The sequence below is a fragment of the Electrophorus electricus genome, chromosome 9 (assembly GCF_013358815.1).
Source record: "Electrophorus electricus isolate fEleEle1 chromosome 9, fEleEle1.pri, whole genome shotgun sequence".
Taxonomy (NCBI): Eukaryota; Metazoa; Chordata; class Actinopteri; order Gymnotiformes; family Gymnotidae; genus Electrophorus; species Electrophorus electricus.
In genome coordinates this window covers 22,554,620-22,571,426 of record NC_049543.1, presented here as the reverse complement: position 1 = coordinate 22,571,426, position 16,807 = coordinate 22,554,620, and the positions used below count along the sequence as shown (strand labels likewise).

The 16,807-nt window shown below is 44.8% G+C and overlaps 2 protein-coding genes across 2 annotated transcripts; both read right to left on the bottom strand.

Annotated features, from left to right (window-relative positions):
* Positions 1-177: 177 nt before the first annotated feature.
* LOC118240060 (SH3 domain-containing protein 19-like) lies at positions 178-7,146 on the bottom strand. The gene is made up of 14 exons (XM_035529882.1): positions 6,260-7,146; positions 5,964-6,074; positions 5,574-5,662; positions 4,802-4,842; positions 4,251-4,479; positions 3,925-3,993; positions 3,637-3,789; positions 3,427-3,487; positions 3,042-3,172; positions 2,863-2,933; positions 2,504-2,724; positions 1,610-1,656; positions 1,039-1,225; positions 178-883 (listed from the first exon to the last, which is right to left on the bottom strand). The coding sequence occupies exons 1-14, from the start codon at positions 6,816-6,818 to the stop codon at positions 873-875; spliced, it is 1,980 nt and encodes a 659-aa protein (XP_035385775.1). The 5' UTR covers positions 6,819-7,146; the 3' UTR covers positions 178-872.
* On the bottom strand, positions 7,057-15,293 carry LOC113582227. The gene is made up of 7 exons (XM_035529881.1): positions 15,058-15,293; positions 14,805-14,949; positions 11,557-11,596; positions 8,897-8,937; positions 8,736-8,781; positions 8,058-8,194; positions 7,057-7,282 (listed from the first exon to the last, which is right to left on the bottom strand). Exons 2-7 carry the CDS (start codon positions 14,875-14,877, stop codon positions 7,149-7,151), a joined length of 471 nt encoding a protein of 156 aa, XP_035385774.1. The 5' UTR covers positions 14,878-14,949; positions 15,058-15,293; the 3' UTR covers positions 7,057-7,148.
* Positions 15,294-16,807: the final 1,514 nt, after the last annotated feature.

Sequence of the window (16,807 nt, the reverse complement as noted above, 5' to 3'; positions counted from 1 at the left end):
CCGGTCTTAAGATGAGTTTGAATCTGAATCATTTTCACGGAGCAACATGGTGTGTTTGGGGGGGGGGGGGGGTTGCTGTGGAGGGGTCTTCTCACCCAGCCATGCAAAATACAGCAGAACCTGACGTACTTAATAGGTCCCAACTTGGGTCGCAGAGATTGAGTTAGAGTTCTGGGATGCAGTTTTTATGGTAATTGTTTTATTTTTTAACTATAATAGTGTTTCAAGTACATGTTTTAGTGTATAGTAAAAGAGACTGTAGAACAACTACATGTTTGTTTGAATTTGGCTACATGTTAACAGTTGGCAAAGAGGTATAATAAGCAGATAAATTTGCATTATATGGTGAAAGATTCTTCCATAATAAATACTGTAAATGAAACCACCTGTGTTGCTTACACAGTGTTGATTTTCCCGGCCTTGACTCTTGCCTAGGTGATCTTGGTATTATCACTGCCTTTTGTGGAAGTGTGTTTCTTGTAGTGAATTACACTCCTGTCATTAACAGGTTCACAGCTTTCTTCTTTTTCAAGTGACAAGTGTTAGCAGTCTGTTTTCATACGCATGCACAAAAACCCAAACCCTTAAAAGTCTGGATGCTATCACTCATTGGGAAGAACACCTTATGGGCTAGAAAATGTTCACATTTTTATATATGTCTCAAGTACGTGTGCGACAGGTAACATATATATCCTCTGAAGGATATATCAGCGGTGCCGTCCGGTGGGTAGTGTTTTCGTGCTCTCCGTACCCATAGCACAATGGTTGGTAGGTTCAGTAGAACAAAAATATGGGTAGTTTAAGGCAATGATACAGGAGTGGTAACTAGTATGAGTCCAGTGCCATTTTTCCTTTGATCTACCCCCACAACTTTAGGAACCACCTTCACAGAAGAAGAGGGGGGGGGGGGGGGGAAGTAGCCAGTGAATGGATTTAATTTTCATATCAAAAGTTTTCACAAATTTAATAGAACTGATTCTATGCTTCGTGACAGACGCCCGTTTTTTCCGCGACCATGGGCTGGCAGCGGTGTAGTACCTGAGCAGGGCTGTATGAAGGCCGAGGGGAAGAGGCCCTCTCTGCCGTTCAGCCTGCCACTGCTCCACTCCTCGTCAATGTGAGCCGTCACCAAGATCAGATCCCCCTGTCGGAACGGCAGGTCTTCCTCCGTTTCTGCATTGAAGTCATACAGAGCCACCGCCCACTCGACACCTTGGGTGGCAGCCTAGACAGACAGACACACACGATAGCTTAGCAAACGTCAAAAACTACTAGGCGCCATTTAGGCGCTGGATTACATTTGGTCAGTCACTGCCTATAAGGGCAATATACACCTAAAACATCATAAGAGAATTAATCAGATTAATTAATTCAGAGACATGTCCAAAGACTATTTTAAGGAACAAACAGGACACAGGAGAGTCCTGGGAATTTCCTGGGAACCAAGAACTCATGAGAAATGTAACCGGGAAACGCAGGCCTGTTGATGCATTTTACATTTGAGCTTAAATCCCCACGTCGGTCGGTCAGCATTGTGTCATTTCATGGGTCATGAGTACTATATTAAGGTATTTTACAGTGCACGGCCAGCAGGTGGCGCTGTGGATACCTGACTGGGTGTAGGAGTATCTTGTATTTTGGGTGAGCCTGCCATCCCTGTCGAGACAAAAAGAGAACAATGTTAAGAGTCTTGGGTGTGACGGGGCTGTCAGAGCAGTTTTTTTTGCGATTCTGTCTCTAGATATTGTAGCCGTGTAGTTATGTAGCTCAATACCGTTTTATTTTCCACCGTGCTCTCCGAAATATGTCTACCGTGAAAGGACGTATAAACATGTTTGTATTGATCTGAATTTTATTTAAAGCTGTAAGTTTTCCTTTGCCTTTTTAATCGCATCTGTTTTGAGTCATAAGGATTTATCACCAAAATGTATAAAAATATTTGTATATAAATTAGTTTTGTTTTTTTTTTTAGTTTTTTTTTTTAAAATCTATAAAGTGCAGCTCACATGAGAAGAATCAGATTGCTCAGTAGCCCCTGAATGAAGCAGATTACGCGCCACAGAGCAGGTGCCTAACATGGATGACCACTAGGTGTCAGTATAATGGTTTCATAACGTGAAAAAGAATCACCGGAAAAAAAATGACTTATTACTCCTTTAAGTTCTTTTTCCAAGGTCAAAGCAAAGACTCACAGACATGCTGCGTGTACAGCATGTATAAAGTCACAGGCTCATCTGAAAACAGTTATGTGATTTTTTTTTTCCTCCCCTGATGGTGGTTAAGGATAGAGGATGGATCAGTTCTGTGTAGCTGTTCCTAGATCAGGTGTAGGCACAAACTAAGGGCCACAGCTGAGACCAAGACAAACACACACACACATTCTTCAAATACCAGTAAAAGGAGTGAAGGCCTCACACACACACACAAACACATTCACTCTGTGGACGCTGTCGGAAGGACCCGAGTATAAAGTGAGGAGTGTGGGTTTGACTTGCGGCCCTACCAGGCAGAGCGACCCTGCTCTGCCTCTGTTCTGCAGGGGGAGGAAGGTCCTCTACCACTTCCACAAAGTTGAGAGGGAAGATGCCCACATGACCACCGAGCTCGCCCAGGGCCCACTCTTCTCCCAGGTACTCCCGGAGCCGGATCACGTTGCCCTCACAGAACGTGAGCTCGTCGCTTTGTTCGCCCTCGAAATCGAACCTTGCCACACACCGTGGACCGCTGCACACAACACCCAACGAAGCGGCTGAGGTTTAGCTCGGGGGTTGGACAGGAACAGGTAAAACTGTCCTCAGAAGGGGAAAAACAAAACAAACAAACCGGTTCTTTCTGGGTGTCGGCTCTCATCCTTTTGCTTACCTCACTGTTGCAGCTGACTGCTGTGTCCTCCTCTCATTGGTTGGTGCAACTGCAGGAGTAGTTGGGCCAGACTGATTGTAAAGAGAGATTAGTCAGAGAAAATGTTTACATTGCTGAGGCATTATGGCAGAGTGCACTGCAGACTGCTGCCCTGGCCGGCATGCAGCCCAAACTCTTACCAGAAGTTTGACGTAGTTGATGGGGAAGAAACCCTTGGTTCCTCTGCATGTTCCCATGTACCACTCCGTGTCCAGCTGCTCCACGTCACTCACTATGTCCCCAGCTCTCAGGCCGAGCTCACCCGGACCCTCTGACAACGAGAGCCGCAGAAACCCAAATCCATACAAATCAGCACGAACGACAGTACACCAAATCCAACTTGCCAGAAACCCACTCTGTGCCTGCCCGCTACCCCACTGTGGTTGCACCTGAGCCAGGGAAGGAGCGGCTACGGTCCCCTCCTCTCCTGGCTCAAGTGGGCGGTGGTACCCGAGGGACTCGGCGGTCCGTGAGAGGGGCCGCTACTTCTCTGAACCGCCAGTACCGGACGGGACTGGCTGTTACCTGGAGTGAAGTCATACAGGGCTTGCACCTGCAGACTGTAGTCTTCCACGGAACGGCTCTCCTGCAGAGGAATACCGACATGCATCAAATTCCATTGCCAAAGGACATGGAGAAAATGGAATACAAATAGCATAAAAAAAAAAAAAAAAATGCAACCTGTCTGAATTATTTTTTTAGCCCAGGTTGATCATTGTTGCCGTCATTGGTTACCTGTGGAACTGGATTGTCTGCATAGTGAGAGTAGTTAGTCAGTGGAGTGATGATCTTCATGTAGGAGTCCTGCACCGTACCTCTGGCATCGCCCACCTGGCACTCAAACGTCCTGCTGTCTGTCTGGTTGAGCAGGACCAAGACCTCATTCTTCTGCAGTGGAGAAAGGGCAGACCTGTCAGCTCAGTGAGATTACACCGGAAAACCACCCGACGGAACCAGGAAGGGGGAACGCCAGTCACAGAAGCCCGGCTGTGGTATAGTCAGGGGCGACGGCTGAGGTCCTACCTGAAAGGAAAGCTCTCCTGTACGAGTGCCGTTGTAGTCAAACTGAGCGATGCCGTGGGGGATTTCCAGCTACGTTGCCACACAGGGAAAACAAGGAAAACACAAAGCAAGTCATTATCTTACTCTGAACACAACCAAGAGGAATGAAACTTCAGGATTTTGCTAGGGTCAAGGCTGGGGTCAACCACCTTCACTCATTCATACAGTCCATTCATTTTACTATACAAGAAACACATTTTCCTTTACGGAAATGGTCACACAGACACAGACAGCAGGGACGACCGTAGAGAAGACGCCCACACACACAGTAGTAGGAACTCGCTCACCGTGTAGCTGTTGTAGAGGTGATGGCCAGGGTTGGGTCTTGGGGGAAGCACGGGGCCCTTCCTCGACGGTTTGTGGCTCTGTCTATGTTGCATCTGGGATGGGGGGTGCAGCGGCACCCCCTGCTGGAGAGGAGCTCGCTGGTAGCTGTCTCTGCGTGGCGGCAGAGGCCGAGCTGGTCCGGTTTTAGCTGGAGGAGGCCGGGGGGGGGGGACCTTACCCCCACTGGGGCTGATGGATCAGAACAACAATGAACAAGGGCTCACACAGCACCTGGGCAGATGTCTGCGTGCCATATCACCATGCAGAGCAAGTTTAATTAGTCTGAAACTTGGAGATCTCAGAAACTGACCAGTCATTGTAGACAAAAAAAAAAAAAAAAGATTAATAGAGCAGAAATAAATAAAGTAGTTATATTTAATGTGTACTTCGTTGCCAATAAAGAAAAATTAAACAATAAACTATTAACATGACGTAAATGAGGTCCGTTCATCGCTGGCCTCTGTATGTTTAAGCCGTAAATCTGTTTCTAAGAAGGAAAACCATATCTCACCGGGTGGGTAGAGTCAGATCGGCTGCTCCACCAAAGGGATCCTGAATCAAACAGAACCAAAGCAGCAGTCAGAGCTGCGCTACCCCACTGAAGCCCTACGGCTCGGACCTCATTGGGCAGCCGCAGTTAGCATCATACTACTCAGCCAATCCCAGTACTCGTCTCATACCTTTCACAGGGGAGACAGGCGCTTGTGCGTGAACAAAGCCCTGCACAAGCAAATTACTTCAGCAAACTAATTCGTCACAGAGCATCCACCAGAAATTGGCAGTCAATATTGAAAGTGTCCTTTATATTACTGTGAAGTTTGTACATCCGTCCCTATATACAATCAGCCACGGGTGTAGTTTGTACATGTAGTTTGTGTAATTTGTTCTAGTTCCATTTGAGCACAACATTCACACACATTCACGTGCTGTGCGATAGTGAATATGTGATTAAAACAGTATAATCTCCACACACTGAACAGGGAGGTAAAGTCCAGTGCAGACTCTCGGTAATAGGGGCATAAAAGGAGTTTTGCAAGACTTGGCAACTTCAGTCCTTTCGCACGTTTCAGCGTCTGAAAGGGACGCTGAGTGAAATCCCAGAAGAACCGCTAGCATTTTCTACAGCTTTAAAGAACGGAGACGATCCTTGCATTTACTGGGTGTTAAACAAAGCGAAGCAAAGGCTTTGTTAGCTGGTGTTTCTCACAGGACACGGTCTCAGGCTAAACAAGACACACACACACACACACCCCCTCACTCACTCTCAGTCTTTCTCAGCTTACCCAGCGTGTGGATTTCAATGGCAGGGGGGTGCCACCCACTGCTCCCTGGATAGCAAGAGGAGGTGTAAAGTCTGATGCTTTCTGTTCAACTGTGAAACAGTGCAGTCATTAATTCAGCGCTGACAAAAGCTTGTTCCAGTCAAAGTACCTGCAGCCTAACTACCGTAAACCTATGAAATCTCACACGTTTTAAAAAGGTACAATAATCAGAATAATAAATGATAAAAGCTGCATAATAAACTATACAAATAGTCAAGTCATACTGAAGCGGAGCCTCCCATGTCATGTGCATACTGTACAGGTAACAGGTAGCAGCTACAGGACTGGCCTGCACACTGTACAGGTAAGAGTTACAGGACTGCCCCTGTATGATGGCATACGAGTACTGACATTTGTTGCTTGTACTAGGCACTCTGATAACAGTGGGCCTCCTGCTGATTGGCTGCGTGCTCAGTGCCGGGGGGAAGAGCCCTCCGTGTGATGGCTTTGCAGAGCCATTACCTGGAGGAGGGAGAACCGGGTCATATCCAAGTTACATTACGGCCAACTTGAGAGTGAGAAAGGAGCTCCCTTAACAATAATGATACCTTATAAATAGTGATAACAGTAATGGTAATACGAATGACTCTGGTAACAGTAAGTAACATGATTTGCAGTATGCCTAAGGCTTTCCTGTGCAGACTTACTACTAGGCAAATCCACATAGCTGTTCTCCACCAGCGTCCGAGTGGCGTTCCGGAGCAAGCCAGGGGAATTGTGGTTATTCAGTTGCAGCAGCTCTTTACTGGGCATTACTGGAGGAGGAGGACCTTTTATGACCACCTCCTCTTCCTGGGAACTTAGGTTCTTAGATCGCAGCAGAGAGGGTCGAGGCGGAAGCAGGCAGGCAGTCTTAACGGGGGGTTTGGGTTTGGACTCCTCCCTGGAGCCTAGGGAGGGTTTTCTGGGAGGAAGTGGTCTGGGGGCAGAAACTGGAAGGTGATCCTGAGCTGGTCCTGGAGCTGGGGAGGACAGTGCAATATCCACGTTCTCGTAGACATTTTCATGAGCGGCTGCTGCCTCTTCTTCTGCAGGTCTGCTGACCGTAGGCCGAGGGGCGACGGAGGGTTTGGGCGGCGCCACCGGCGTTTTGGAGTAAATGTTGCGGGGCCGAGGTGAAGGGGTGGCGGCTTCGTCTGAGCCCGTCTGCCTCTCGAACGCCTGGATCCTAGCCCGAATGTTACGGTCGTTGTGAAGCGCCGTCATGTTCTCAATTAGGTCCTCTCCACCCTTTTCACTCTGGTCTTCTTGCTTTGCTTCAGAGCAAGACGGGTCAAGTGGAGGGTCGGAACCAAAAGCCTCTAACAGTTCTTTTAGATACGGACCTGACGGGCCTGTAGCATTCTCCAGGGAGGGGACAGGGTCACGGTCCTGCAGCTGAACAAGGGTCTGAACTTTGACCTCGTTGGTGACCGCCTTTCTGTGTTTGGATCGAGGGTGGGGCTCAGGAAATGGCGTCTTATAATGCTCAGAGGCCTGTAACTGGACAGTGGGAACGTCACAGAAATGAGTGAATGCCGTACTGATGTGGATTGGTCAGTGTGTGGCTGGCTGGCACTGGCTTTGGGCTCTGTGTGGGTCAGCAGGAGGGTCTGTGTCCAGTGTAGGTCCGCCGGCTTTAGATGTGGTCAGTGGTTTTGGTAATGATGGCCTGGGCTTCCCCACCAAGTCTACAGAAGCAGAACAACTGGTTATTATTTCTAAAAGGAGGGTTCTGAATTATTCTTAACACTTGGTATTAAAAATAAGAACTTTCACAGATGAAGTAAATAGTTGTTTTTAAATTGAGTTTTTTTGTTTTTTTTTTATTTTATTTAAAAATGCAGATACAACATCCACACACACACACTGTCACAACATACACACACACACATCTTGCTGGTCTACAGTGTATAGTCCATACAAAGACTTCTGCCACACAGTGTGTGTTACATATCTGGCAGCCCTTCACCGATAATCGGTTCCGGACCACAGGATCAATGTTGACTGGATTTTTTGGATTTTAGCTGGATCATTTATCCAGCCACATGGACCGGTGAGTGTAGGTGTTCCAGAAAAAAACTGTCTGCTGAGCGTGTCAGATTAGATGAACTTCGTCTGACCTCTAGATCCTCCGAGCACCGGTGTGTGTGTGGAAGGAAATGACAGTAAGGATTCACGCATCACGTCAGGTCAAAATAAACACCAAAAACAAAACCACACACACACACACACTTAAAAAGTACAGTAATATAATGATCTGTGTAACAGTATTAGTCCAACACAAGGTAATAAGTGTTGCTTCAATTCAGTCACTAAGCTAAAGGAACATAGTCAAACACACGCAAAGCAAAATCTCAACACGTCTCACACACACATACACACACACACACACGCACACACACACACACACACACACACGCACGCGTCTGTCTAAACCCTGCATTACAGGAATGATCACTCCACCTGGTCGGAGACAGGGATGCTGCTGTCCCAAACTGGCCGAGACTGACAGAGGGTGTTGCTGAAGTCCCCCTGTAGACCTTGCAAACCAGGAAGTGACTGGCAGTGGCTCTACAGATAGGATCCGTATCTCTGGCTGCCTGAAAAATCAAACCGTGTCCTCCAAATAGTTAACGTGGAAGAAGCAACTCGACATTTAAACACAGAAACCCGTTTGAAAGAAAAGAAAGTTTCATGCAACATTCATGTGAGAAGGAATGACCGCTACGTAAAAAAAGTCAGAACATCTGTGTGTAAATTAGAAAAATGTGTGAGGTGCCATATAAAGGCACGGAGGATCTGTGAATCATTTGGAAAATTAATATTTTGAACAATGAATGCTTTTATGTTTCACCAGAAACCCTGAAGTGCACTCTGGCCTACTCTCCCAACACTGAAAACAAGCTTTTATCTTTCACTTTGAATTACTTTTAATTGTTTTAATCACTATTATTATTTTATATGTTTAGTACAAATATTTGCCTTGAACAGCTGAACAGTCGTTGGAGTCACATTCATATAAGGGAGCAGACATTTCAATGCATGAGCGCTTGTCAAATAAAAAGATAAAAAGATGTAGAAACAGAAAAGTAAAATGTGACCTGCTGGGTTTGGTTGCTATGGTGACGGGTGAGTTTTTACCTCCTCTGTCTGCCGTTGTCTGTCCGTGACGGCGAGCTTCTGGATGCTCACAGAGCAACATTAACAACATTAGTTGAGTACGATGCACAAAAAATACCGAGCAAAAAAAGGAAATAAATACCCAAAGAAAGACGACAGTACAATAACTCAGTTGAACCAACTTCTCTTAAATGCAGGTCTTATTGATGACAGGGCCCCTTGGCTGAAAAGAAACGAAGACAGAAAAACAAGAATAACTGTCAAACAGAAGAAGCTGATAATGGAATAAAAACTTTACACATATGCACTTATTACTATGGGGATGACAGTGTAAAGATTTTTCACAAAATTTCATCATTTTGACATTCTGTAACAAAAACAAACAAAAAAAACTACATTTGTAACATCAGAATTTAGTGCGCAATTGAGGTTAAAAAAAATTAAATAAAAACAAGAAATTAAAAACAGCCATCTAAATAACTGTGGGGTAACCCCCAAGAGTGCACCAGCAACAGAGTCAGGCAGTATGACTCTGAAGTTTAAAACCTACACAGAAAACCGTTCGAACACTTCCTGGTGTTAACAGCCACGCGCACACAGTCAAATAATCCACACCGTGCAGGTGCCAGTTTGGATTATCAACCTGTTGCAGGTTTAGTCCAATGCTGCGCTCCTAATCCTCACTGCTGCTCTGATTCACAGTGACTGGACTGTGCTGATTCAACCTTGCCAGCTAACCGGCTGCAGACACATAGCTGAAGTGCTCCGTCATAAAAAAGAGGAAGGAGAGAGAGAGAGAGAGAAAGAGAGAGAGAGAGAGAGAGGCTCTCTGTTTTCAGAGAGAGAGAGAGAGAGAGAGAGAGAGAGAGAGAGAGAGAGAGAGAGAGAGAGAGAGAGGCTCTCTGTTTTCAATGTAACAGCTGAAACAAAAATGTGTATACTGATCTGAAGTCTGCCAGTGCCATACTGAAGAATGATAAATACTACTTAAAATATTATTGGCAACCAGTAAAAAGACCATAAGAAGAAAATTGTCTACAAATTTTGGACAATTAATTAGTTTAAGTTACAACTGAGGATGGAATATTTTACAAAATGGTGGAGAAACAGGATCTTAAATCTGCCCCATCAGGGCAATTAGTGCAAGTAAATAAGTGGCTTTGTATGTGGTACATGTGAAGTGTTGTGTAATACAGTGTAATCTCGTGTATTTGTTAAATGTGAGGGATTAGATATAATGTCTGAATTCCATAGAAGATTATCTGATGTAGATGATTTGTTTTTTGTTTTTTTTATTATGTTTCTCATGTTTGTATTTGTTTTATCCCCTGGATGTTATCCAGTGCTAATTGTGAAGTGAGAAAAAATAAAGTTAAACTTAAAATAACATAGCCTGTCAGCAGCCATAAAAGAACAGTTAGCTCACTGCAGACACAACTAACTAAAGGCAGGCAAAAAAAAAACTTCTTAATGGACTTTATTTGATATTAGCAGTGCTGGGTAAAGTGCAGGACAGGGGAAACTGATCCTAGATCAGTGTAAGAAGGTCTCCAATTTATGGAGATTTACACATTCACATTTTCCACTGACAACAGGCTACACCTCACCACCATGGGTTTATGCCATTTTAATACTGTAGCCACTTGAGGCATTTTAGTGTATTTCAAATGTAAACAAAATTTGTGTGTGTGTGTGTGTGTGTGTGTGTGTGTGTCTGTGTGTATGTGTTGCTGTTTGCCATGATAGCTTCATGCTCTGAACCGTGAGGAACTGTGTGTCTGACACAGACAGTGGATAGACAGGGTGATAGATAGGGTGATAGATAGGGTGATAGATAGGGTGATAGACAGGGTGATAGACAGGGTGATAGACAGGGTGATAGACAGGGTGATAGATAGGGTGATAGATAGGGTGATAGATAGGGTGATAGATAGGGTGATAGACAGGGTGATAGACAGGGTGATAGATAGGGTGATAGATAGGGTGATAGATAGGGTGATAGACAGGGTGATAGATAGGGTGATAGACAGGGTGATAGATAGGGTGATAGATAGGGTGATAGACAGGGTGATAGACAGGGTGATAGATAGGGTGATAGACAGGGTGATAGACAGGGTGATAGACAGGGTGATAGATAGGGTGATAGATAGGGTGATAGACAGGGTGATAGACAGGGTGATAGATAGGGTGATAGACAGGGTGATAGACAGGGTGATAGGGTGATAGGGTGATAGACAGGGTGATAGACAGGGTGATAGACAGGGTGATAGACAGGGTGATAGATAGGGTGATAGACAGGGTGATAGACAGGGTGATAGACAGGGTGATAGACAGGGTGATAGACAGGGTGATAAACTAACCAAAACACTAGTCTTTAATACCAATGAAATGACACACCAGCAGGTCCTTCCTTTCTAGCACTAGCATGGACACACTTTTTTAAAGACCAGTATAAGAATCAATGTGGTTCCTAATTCACAAAAACCTATCAAACTCTGTATCTGGCAAGATCAGCGTACTGTCTGCCACCTCGACAGTCACACGAACACATAAGCACATAAACACAGAGGGCTGCCAAGGTAACGTTGTAAGCATTTTTGAGGCTGCAGCACTGGACACAGTCGCGTGACATCGTTAGAAATCGGCCGTGCGCCGAGAGTCCTCATTTCCTTTGTGGTCACCACCAGTATTTAACTAAAACCATGAAGGACTTTTTGCAACTCAGACTTCAGCTGCATAGCTGAAGTATTTTGTCATGGAGAGAGGGGGAGGAAGAAGAGAGGGAGGACAGAGAGAGAGAAAGAGAGAGTGTTTCATATTCTGATTAAGCAGGATGTCTTACCTTGAATTTAAGCATTCTAGTTGAGCTCTTTCTGTTTGTTCTGTGGAAGAGAGAGGGAGAGTGAGTGTTTTTTAAGCCAAAAAACCAGCACTACCACTCTGTAAAGGCCTCCTCCCAAACTCACGGAGCCTGCCAGCACCGTGTTCAGACCCCAGGCCGTGAGCCAGCACTGGGGGCCTCCAGCGCGACACTCTAGGAGAACAATTCTTCATCCACATTTCAAGTACAAAGACACACATCCAGCCTAGCTGTTCTCCTCTCTCAGTGTGAACGTGGATAAACATGAGATAGACACATTGCACAGCTTAGGCCCAAAACAAAACTCCAGCTTGAGACATTGAAGCCTAACTTGAAGCTGTGTGCGGGAAACACTGAATAAACCAACTGGAGCAGTCCTAACAGCCCAAGTGGCAGCTGGCCCCTGACCGCTAGCTCTGTAGGCAGTGCGGCCCCTGACCATTCCCATTGTGTGCTTTGTTCTAGTAAAACCTGTTTAAAACATGACAGCCCTGACTGAAGCTGCCCAGAGACACAGAGATTGGTCTCCGGCCCTGGTCTGGGTCCAAACCCAGCGGTACCTGCAGCTTCCGCGTTTCCTTGCTACCTCAGCTCGTCCTACATGCCGGAAGGTCTTGCGTGGCTGATGTGTCGAACATGCCACATGTGGCATGTTGGAAAGAGACTAATTACATTTCTTTGAAGGTGGGAGCTGCAAGACAGAATGCTACACACTCCGTATCCTTCAGGCTTCGGTGCGCAGCATAGCTCTGAGACTTTTCACATGGTTTTAGATTATACTACAGCACACTGAATGTACACATGCATATAATAATTCAGGTTAGTGGGTCCACTGTGTGTGTAGGAAAAACACATGTAAAGGAGAAGCAGGCACATTATAAACACATTTGGTCCAGGTGATAACATTTGCATTGCAGAATTTCACCCATTGGGTTTGGCTGTCCGTTGTACGCGCGCGCAATTCTGTGACATCAGAAGCGTCACACAGCCGATCCTAAGCAAACAGCAGCGTCATGAGGAGTTAAATGAGCAGACTGGTTTTATAAACAGTATAAAGTTACAGCTGATCACATCAATACAGCCACAGGTGAATAGTCACCCACAGTAATAGAGTCTGTGCGTACTTTGTGACAGGTCCAACAGACCTGCAAAGGCAAGCTTCTTCATCCCTGTGTGTGTGTGTGTGTGTGTGTGTGTGTGTGTGTGAGAGAGAGAGAGATAAACACAGTAACAAAAAGGTGAAATCAATGTCTTTTTCCAACAGCATTTGAAGAGAGGTTTAAACCAAACCTTAAAGTTATGTTAAAGGTTTTCAGAACACTAGAAAACAAATGTACTACACCCACAAAACATAACAGAATAGCACTATTTTTAACTGCATCAATACAGATAAGCTAAAGAGACCATATTGTTTGCATCCCAAATTATATATATACACTTTTTTGCAAACTAAAAAGAAGAAAATGGCACCTTTAACTATAGACATCATTTCCTTCACAAAGAACAAGTGACAAATCAGAGACTGTCCTACCTGAGTTGAGGTACAACTCAAAAATTCAAAATAGCATCTGCAGATACCAAACAAATCTAATATTCCACCAAACCACTTTTCAGCCTTCAAACATGTAGGAATATGTGTTTGAAGAAGGAAGCTAGGAGGTAGCAAATGGGGCTGGCCTTGTTTGAATTTAACCAATGAGCTTGGATGGAATGTGCTCAATCAGGAAATACAACTAGCAGTGTCTTGGTAATGGCTCACTAAAATTAAACTTAGCCACTAAGGTTATTGGCATCTTGTGTGTTAAAAAGATAACATGAAAAATGGTGACTTTATTTGAATAAATTCCTTTTACTGGGTGTGTTACAGCTTTTGTACAAAGTATTTCATGCCTTCTACTGAGAAAGCAAAGTTAAGATTAACATTTTATAGAATGTCATTTTATAACCTTATAATGTCAATGTCAGAGAGTAGATTACTTTAGAGTGTAAAACAGCTGTAAAGTTTTGCTAATATTTTGTACATGTTGTATTCAGAAACTGGGACCACACCCAAAAGACAAACACGTATCCATTCACATTTGGTGGCTACTCTCTGGCTCGGATGAAGTTCTTTTTAATTGTCAGGATATGTAGATTTAATTATACATTAACACTTAAACGTAAAGAAATCACATTGCTATTCATTAAAAGCAGTTTCCAGATCAATTTCTTATACCCATTTTAACACACATTTATACATCTTGCAGAAATTGCAGTAAACAAATATTCTTTGTTTATAACAAATGGCTCATTGCTCAATCCTGATGCACAGAGAGAGAGAGAGAGAGCGAGAGAGAGAAAGAGAGGGGGAGAAAGGGAATGAGGGAGAGGCAGAGAGAGAGGGAGAAAGGGAGGGGGAGAGATACAGAGACAGAGAGAGAGTTCTGCCTGCTTATTTTCTGTGAACACTTTGTTAACTTTGGTACAGAGAAAGATGCTATATAACTGTACCTAATAATAATAATAATAATAATAATAATAATAAAACAGTAGTGCAGTGTTCCCTGCAGTGCCGGACACTCCTGTGTCATCATTCAGCAGGGATGAATCGGTAATGAACTGTTCCAGCTGCAGCTGTGAACTTGTGTCCAGAGACAAAACGTTAAGTTCTTTACGCTTCTCCCCCCAGCAGTGATCTGGTGGGGAACAGCGCTGTAGTTTCATGCTGTCGAGGAGCTCTCTCACCGGCTGCGGCGAACGCAGCTGTCTGTCGGGCTCTCTCCGTCCTCACCTGTTGCGCTCAGGATCGGGGATAGATCTCTCCCACAGCGGGGCTAACACTGGAGGCGTTTCCCTCTCCAGAACATCACTTTTTATTAAACTTATTTTGTCTCCCGTTGTCCGTCGGGTGACAGCGGGTCGAGCCGTCGTGTAATAACGAATAGGCTGCTTTTCCCGACTGTGCAGGACGCAGCCTACATTGTCCTGGATACCATAGAATTAAACTGAGGAAATGGAGGTCATTTCTTTGTTATTTAAACTGAAAAGTGTAGTTTTTATTATTCATGTGTCCAAGCCCCATGAGCTCAAGGGGACGTGTTGTTTATGTGCTGGAAAAACAAGCGGGCTAAGGAGCGAAACGAGGAGCAGTTCTGCATGATAAGAAACGTCCAAAAAACTCCAGACGACACAATGCGGAGTTCAGAGATCAACACTAACAGACAACAGGAAGGTTAGGCGGCAAGGCTTACCTGAATTTCCACTCCGCGGAGCACAGACGTTTCGAAATTCCTCAGTGTCCTCGTCGCGTCTGTCCCCAGCCATCGGGTCGCGTCGCTGTGCAGACGGATAAAGCGCTAGAAAGGCACCCGGGGAGCGCAGCACCTGTGCCAGCCACTGACAGAGGGCGCAAAAACAGACGGCGGAACCGCTTTATGTCGCCTCAGTGGAAAGAACGCTTTGGCAAAACTTTGTGGAAGGAAACATGACGTTCGAAGGCAATACCTGGAAAGAGAAAAGGAAAGGGTATTCACACGGTATCGCGTGTATTGGTTTTTAGACCTACAGAAACAGAATCCCATATAAAGTCAGGACTACATAGCCTATAAGTGAGGCGATAAACGTCGATGTTTTCCGTCTATTTGATAAATGACAGCAAAGTAGGCTGGAACGATTGCAATTAACGTTAAAAGAGCGCGGGGCAGAGCCAGATCAGTTGGTTTAAAAAACAGCGACCGTTAGCTCTGCTCTCCCGGTTAGTAAATGTGCTCCTTCCACTAAGCCCAGGACATTAAAGCTCCAATATGTAATATATCGCAGAGTTGTCAGTTTACGCGGCTTGCCGGCTTGAGGGCAACATTAAACCTTGACAAAGGCAATCGACGAGTCTTACACCGTGAGTTAGTTAGCTCATGTATACGTTTGAGGGTGTTTTTTTTATTGTTTGCAAATAAAAAAAAAAACAACTCGTGTATTTTTAACAAAAATAATTCTCAACGCCAGCTAGATGCATGTGTGGCTATGTATCTTAGTCAAAGCTTAGCTCGAAAAAACATGACCGACCTGCAGCAGGACTTCTGCACCAGCCTTGGACGTGCTGTCCAGGCAGCAGACCATTTTGTCCAAAAGATGGCGACATTGCTCACACCATGAAGTTAAACAGGGCACAATATCGTTATTAAATATATGAACTCTCGAGGCCATTCTTTATTGCTGTCGCTAATTGCTTTCAGAAGAAAATCATATTCTGTGCTACTCCAAAACAAGAACAGCTAAAGCGTGTCACGTGTTTTATTAATCCTTGGTTAATAATAAAAAAAATTAATTCCGATTTTCAGTTCCTGTAATAGTTTAAACCAACTAAGTTTGTGGAATGAAAACATTTTCACCTTCAAGCGTAAATTAAGCTCCGTTTTAAAGGAAATTTAACACAGAATTCCCAGAAGCGTCATTCTCGAGTCTTCCCCACACGCTGGGAAGGAAGGAGGCGCCTGAAGGGAGAGTTACCTTCCCAAAGTCTCCCATCACTGCTCAGGTGTCAGGAAGACGTGGCGAGAACAGGGCATTATTCGTACCTAACGTCGCAGTGGTGCTCGAAGTGAGTTACCACAGAGGACATGACATAAGAACAAAACACTGTAAAAGTCGCTGGGAAAACAGACTGCCTTTCGTCGTCCACACCTGGGCAGCCTGAAGAAAGGTAAGCGATCCGACCTTGTGTTGATGTCGTCGGCCTCAGCCTCCTCGAAACTGTACAGTATTTTTCTGGCCAATTTTGTTTATTTATTTATTTAGTTTCATCTTATACAAAATTGAATGTGAACGCGGGGGTCATCTTCCGTCGAAGGAGCCCAGCGTTATTTTGTGCGTCTGTCAGGATGACGCACGTCTGGGAATTTGACGTGCTGTCGTGGTTTTCACGCCTTTGTGAGATGCTTGTCGTGCCAACGTGCTTTTCGCTGCTGTCGGGCTGCACCAATTCAGAGCACGACCGAGAGGAGTTTTAGGCCTGGTGCTCCTGACGACAAAGTAACACGATCACTTTCTGAAAATCCCCAGATTCGCACACCCACCTTAAGATCATTCGAATGCGCAGTTTTGTTTTCAGCATAGAGTTTCAGCTTTCTGAATGACCGTTCTGGAGACCAGTTTAAGTCTTAAAAATTTCCAGACCCTCTTGAATGCAAACTAAAGAAAATTACCCCCTGTTCTGCAGCTGAATCTTTGTTTAAGCTGATTACTTAAAAAAAAAACT